We start from the raw sequence: 6,532 nt of genomic DNA on the forward strand, positions 1-6,532 counted from the left end.
ACAAAGTATGTTTTATTATGTAATAAATTTAAATTTTCAAAATTTCCGTGGACAAACAACAAGTATCGAAAATTTCCAAATTTTCAATATATCGGAAATTTTGAGTATATTTGAAATTTCCGATAACATAGTAGAAATTTCAAAAACTGCTTTAGTTGTGTTTCCAAATTCAACTCATTTGTTATGTTCGTTCCATATTTCAAAAAATGTTAGTATGAAATGTAAAGAGTATGTTAAATCAGAAAGACATGAGCATGCCATGGATCTGTGGAACAACATCGTTATGTTAATAGAGAAACCGAGTTTGTCGCACACTTTGAGCACTTTAAGACTGTTTGTGCTGATATTTTGTTGTTTGTTAAGTATGTGATTGAAACATGGTTGACACCTTATAAAGAAAGGTTTGTCGCAGATTGGACTAAAAGAGTCACTAATTTAGGTAACACAACAACGAACAGGGTGGAGTTTGCTCATTGGAGACTAAAAACATGTTGATCACAAACTGTTCTGGACTGGGCCACGACACTTAGCACGGCACGGCCCAATGCTCGCCAAGCCCACGTCCAAACGATCGTATCCAAGCGACCACGAGGACACGTCAGGTGAACGACCGTCCGCCCGGAGAATGTCTCCCCGGCCCCTTAAATACGTGTCGGACAACGAGCGGGTCCTCCTCATATGATCTCCATCCACTCATCGTCAACCCACGCCGCGGGCACCTAAGTTGTGTCGGGCAGAGCCATAACGGCATCTCACTCACCACGTCACCCAACTCCCCTATATTGTCTCCTTAGAGATAGGGGCAGTTGGACCAGGGGGCAGACCTTGGTCTAGGTCTTAACGCTTCTTACGCGTCCCCTGGCAGCTCCTCCTTGGGCCTAGCTAATCCAGCCCATTAGGAGCCTTGGCCCAGCGCTGGGGGCTCAATATAGATACCCCTTTCATGGCAAAGGGGCAGGTATGCTAACTCACACTCTGATAATCTCATTCTGTACCTTTTCTGACTTAAGCGTTGGAGCACCTTGCAGGTACACCCCCCTCTCATTTCATTCTCCGGCCCATTCACCAAGACCTTGGAAGGCCCTCCTGATCAGGTGAGATCAGTGGCGCCGTCTGTGGGAAAGAGCTATCCCCATCTTCATCAAACGAGGATCAAAAGCTCATTTGTTTCTGTCCTTCCAACATGGCCGGAGAACAACATAGCGATCACAGCCGTCCCCTCGTCAACTACAATATGGACGACGGCCCGCCATCCCATGAAGCGGACGTTCGGGACGGTCGTCCATCCACCCCGTCTCCAGAGCCCCAAAACAACGGAGATGCCTCTCACGCCCACAATTTAGGGGCAGAGACATTTCATCCCATTCCCGTTCCCGTTGAAGGAGACGCCGTAATGATTGCCATGGTGAATGCCCTCAATCAGGCCGGTTCTATGCTCCACCGGCAGCACGAACGAATCATGGCCCTCGAAGCCGAACGACAAGAGGCCCGGCCCCAGCCGGTGAGTAGGATACAACAACGTTCGGAGCCAACGAAGAAGCGAGGACGTCGCTCTCCCGAACCCCACGCCAGCAGGGCACGCGCCCGTCGTGACGGTGGTCGAGAGAGAACATCACCAAGGCGCGGGCACAGCCCCGACAACAACGAACTGTCTCCCTTAAGGAGCGACGAGGAAGATTTGCATTGCCCCCTATCTCGGGCAATAATGGAAGCCCCGCTCCCCAAAGGCATGGAGAAACCGCCAAACCTAGCTGTGTACGACGGGACTACAGATCCCGACGATCACGTCGACAACGTCAACGCGATGCTCGACTACCGCAATGATATAACCGGGCACCTCAAATGCCGACTGTTCTCAACGACCCTCAGGAAAGGGGCCATGGCCTGGTACAAAAGCTTGGCCCCTGAGTCCATTACGTCATGGAGAGTCATGAGGTCCATGTTCACCCGGCACTTTACAGCTTCCCGTCGTCACCCCAAGACTGAGGCGACCCTTGAAGCCATAGTGCAGAAGAAGAATGAAACACTGCGCTCATACATCGAGCGATTCAACCAGGAAGCTGTCGAGGTAGATACCACCGAGCACATGAAGAAGTATCTCCTCGAGAGAGGTCTCTTACCCGGCAGTGAACTTAGCAGAGCCGTAGGGATCGAGCCTCCCCGCACCTTAAACGAGCTCCTGCATAAAGCCCAGGCCTACATCAGATACGAGGAAAAGCAGGTGGCACACAATGCCCGCAGCGGACGTAACGCTGGGGAGACCGAGCACTCAAAACGCGAGGACACGAGCATTTCCCGTCGCAACGGAGACAAACGAAGAGAAGAAAGACCTCGCGAGCTACGGGAAGGAAGAGGCCCCGCGGGCAGATATAGCGAGTACACCTTACTGACAGCTCCTCGAGAGCGTATCCTCGCAGAATGTATCAACTCTGAATTTAAGCAGGGCAGGGTCAGGTTCCCAAAACCGTCTGCACCGAAGCCCCACACCGACAAATCAAAGTACTGCCGGTTCCACAGAAGTCACGGGCACGTGACCGAAGACTGCGTCCACCTGAAAGATGCGATTGAAATTTTAATCCAAGAAGGGCACCTGAAGCAGTACACGAGGAAGAACGAAGCTCCCAGACACGACGAGCCAGAGAAGAAGAGACCCCGGGAAAACACACCCCCTGACAACTCTCCCTATGAAGTGGCCCTCTGCGTGTCACGACCGGAAGATTTCTTCCTCCCCGAACCATTGCCCGAGGGCAAGATCACTGCACTCAGCCCCTGGGAAGACTTCCCTACCACACTGGTGATATCAGGAGGAGGAACTAACGGGGAATCCGCGGCCCTCTCCGTCAAACGTAAGTTCGACGAACTCCTACTGACTGCCCCCGAGCAGAAAGCGACATTGACAAAATACCGGGGAAAATCCAACCCAATATCCTTCTTCCTGGAGGAACTCCCGGGCGGATCCCCGAACTCGGCCATCCCACTATTGATAAGAGCAAAGATGGCCCGATTCGACGTACGACGCATCCTGGTCGACGAAGGCAGCTCAGTGGATATCATGTACGTCCACCTCTTCAAGACTCTGAAGCTAGACAAGACCAACTTAGCCCCCTACGTCGGATCAGATCTCCAAGGATTCAACGGAGCAACAACCAGACCGTGGGGATATGTTGAGCTCCTCGTCACCTTCGGCGAACAAGAAACGGCCAGGGAAGTCAAAATCCAATTCCTGGTCGTAGACTGCCCGTCTCTCTACAATTGCATCTTTGGACGCCCGACACTGGCCGAACTCACTGCGGTCCCATCCACCGTCCACCTGAAGATGAAATACTACACCAAATTGGGACGTGTGGTCACCATCCATGGTGACATCGAAGCAGCCCGACGATGCTACGACGCCGCAGTAAAAGGACAGGCCGTGGTCAGCACGAAGAGCAACTGCAACAACAAAAAACTCAAGACCGAGGATCCTGCCCGAGGAGTCAACGCCATCGACCTCGACTGTCGCATCGGGCTGGACGAGACCGAAGAGGGGAGGTTCCCCAAGGAACGCTCTCTCGAACACCCGGTCCGACCAATCCCCGACGGGGAGTTCGAACTCATTCCTCTTGGGGACGATCCGGAAAGGACGGTGAAGATAGGTAAGGGACTACCCGAGGAAACAAGAGAAGAGCTAGTAGCATGCCTCAAAGAGAACTCCGACCTCTTCGCGTGGAATGCCGCAGAAATGCCCGGGCTGGACCCCGAGATCGCGTGTCATAAGCTAGCTGTAGACCGGGCAGCCAAACCCATAGCACAGCGTAGACGCAAGCAATCGCCCGAAAAGGCAGAGGCTGCCGAGCGAGCTGTAAAAGACCTCTTAGAGGCAAATTTTATTTCTGAAGCCCAGTACACAACCTGGCTCTCTAATGTAGTCCTCGTTAAGAAAAATAATGGAAAATGGCGTATGTGTGTTGATTATACTGATCTTAATAGGGCTTGCCCGAAAGATGCTTTCCCCCTCCCTAATATAGACTCGCTCGTTGACAACTCTGCAGGTTTTAAACTCTTGTCCTTCATGGACGCATATAGTGGATACAACCAGATCCCTATGTCGCCCGCAGACAAGAAACACACAGCGTTCATGACCCCGACGGGCAATTACTGTTACAACGTGATGCCGTTCGGGCTCAAGAACGCTGGCGCTACATACCAACGCATGATGAACAAAGTCTTCAAGGACGAAATAGGGGACATGCTCGAAGTATACATGGACGACATGATCGTCAAATCACACGAGGAGATAACCCATGCTCGACACCTTACGAAGGTATTCGAGCAGGCGAGACAGTGTAAGATGAGGTTCAACCCCGAGAAATGCACGTTCGGAGTCCGGGCAGGCAAGTTCCTCGGTTTCTATCTCACCGAAAGAGGGATCGAGGCCAACCCCGACAAATGCCGGGCATTCTCGGAGTTTCCGACCCCGAAAACCAAAAAATCGATCCAGTCACTCAATGGAGTGCTCGCCTCACTCTCCCGTTTCATCGCCAAGTCCGCCCAGCACGCATTGCCATTCTTCAGACTCCTTCGCAAAGAGGCTACCTTCGACTGGACCGATGAATGCGAGCAAGCGCTACTCCATCTAAAGAAGGTTCTGTCCCAACCCCCGGTCTTATCACGGCCATCAGAAAAGGAAACCCTATACTTATACCTATCCGTGGCGACCGAGGCCGTCAGCGCCGTCCTAATAAGAGAAACCGACGAAGGACAAAAGCCCATCTATTTTACGAGTAAAGCACTCCAAGGTCCCGAGCTCCGATATCAGCAAATCGAAAAGGTCGCCCTGGCCCTCATCAACACAGCGAGGAGACTACGATATTACTTCCTCGCACACACGATAAAGGTGAGGACCGACCAGCCAATCAAACAGCTGCTAGGGCGCCCGGATATGGCCGGGAGGATGCTCAAGTGGTCACTAGAACTCTCCGAATTCGACATACAATACAAAAGACACAAGGCACGCAGGCCATGATAAGAAAAACAGATAAACTAAGACTCCGCTCGGAGCACTTCTTCATCTTCTTCTTCTTCTTCTTCTCCCCCCAGCTCCTCCTCCACTTCAAACGGGCAGACGATCTCACCATCCCGGACACAGTAGTTATAGGCCGACCCTGCTGTCACCAACTCAGGGTTCAGAAGCCCGAGCTGCTCGACAGCATTGTCGAAACCCTCTTTGAAGCAGGCCACGAGATCTTGGTTGAGAGTCCGAATATGCCCTAGCAACTCACCGCGCGAACCAAGGGCGCGTTCCTCCTCGGTCTCATCTGCCAGGGGACGGACCTTTCCCTCGAGAAACGCAACCTGAGCCCGTAGGCCAGCGTTGTCCTCGGTCAGCTTCTGATGGTCGGCCACCTGCTCTTCCAAGCTCGCCGTCGCAGCCTTCAACTGGTCCCTCTCCTTCTCCACCTCCTCCAGCTTCCGGCTCAGCCCTTCCTGTAGCTGATGCTCTTCTTTGTAGTCCGACAGATCTTTAGATAATTTTTCCTTCTCCGCCCGGACCTGCAAAAGGGCACCCTCCAGCGAGGCAGTGGAGACCGAAGTGTCGGTCAAAACCATGGCCGTCTCCATCACCCGGATGACAACAGCAATATCCCTGGCCAGATCTTTTCTCCGAGCAGCAGCATCCTGGTCCAGAATAGCCTTGGCCTCAGGCGCGGGCACAACAATCGACTCCTCGGCCGTGAAGAACGACCGTTCCACATAGCAGGGAGGTAGAAGATAGCTCCCCGGTCCGTTCGGACTTCCTGGAGACGACCTGGTAAGGGCCCCAGCCGGACGCTTCCGTTTATGGAGGGGAGAAGCCGCTGGCGACGGGCTGCTATCAGGAATGTTGATCGGGTTAAGCCGAGGAGGAGAGGAAGGAATCACGCTCGCCGCCTGCGAGGGACCGACCCCGGCATCGCCAGCAGTCTCCGAGACACGGGCCGCAGTTTTCTTCTTCTTCTTGGGCACCCGGTCAGGAGCGCCGACCTGATTCGCTAGCTTCAGCACCCGATCACGAGCATTGGGCATGGCACCTGCAAATAAATTACACACAAACGTTAGCGACCGAAGTCATAAACAGAAATAAAAGGCTAAACAAAGTCTGCCTACTCAATAACGCCAGAGCTTCCTCCTCGGTATCACACTCGAGCAGAGCCTTCGTATTGATATAACGCGTCTCGGTGATTAGCTCCCCGGCCTCATCCAGGTAGGGCACGCCCTGTCGATTCGCCCAGAACGCCAAGCTGAAGCTCTGCACGTAATCGACCAGCTTCTTGTACGCGAGCCTATCCTCCTCGCCGAGCATCGCGTACTTGACCCGGTAATGCGCTGTGGAGAGATCGAAATGATCACGCTGCCACCTCAGCGGTATCTTCGACATCAGCGTCTCCTCCCCGTTGGGTTCCCGTTGATAGTAGTAGAGAGAGTGAAGGGCAGCCCGGGTAATCGGCATCACCACGTACCACCGGCTTTTGAAATGGCGAACAGAATCCTCGTACGTCTTGAACAGACGCAC

At 53.2% G+C, this 6,532-nt stretch overlaps 1 protein-coding gene across 1 annotated transcript; it reads left to right on the forward strand.

Moving 5' to 3' along the window:
- The first annotated feature begins 1,183 nt into the window (after positions 1-1,183).
- On the forward strand, positions 1,184-5,005 carry LOC127080072 (uncharacterized). Its single transcript, XM_051020402.1, has one exon. The coding sequence runs from the start codon at positions 1,184-1,186 to the stop codon at positions 5,003-5,005; it is 3,822 nt and encodes a 1,273-aa protein (XP_050876359.1).
- The last annotated feature ends 1,527 nt before the right edge of the window (positions 5,006-6,532 follow it).

The sequence above is a fragment of the Lathyrus oleraceus genome, chromosome 5 (genome assembly GCF_024323335.1).
Source record: "Lathyrus oleraceus cultivar Zhongwan6 chromosome 5, CAAS_Psat_ZW6_1.0, whole genome shotgun sequence".
Taxonomy (NCBI): domain Eukaryota; kingdom Viridiplantae; phylum Streptophyta; class Magnoliopsida; order Fabales; family Fabaceae; genus Lathyrus; species Lathyrus oleraceus.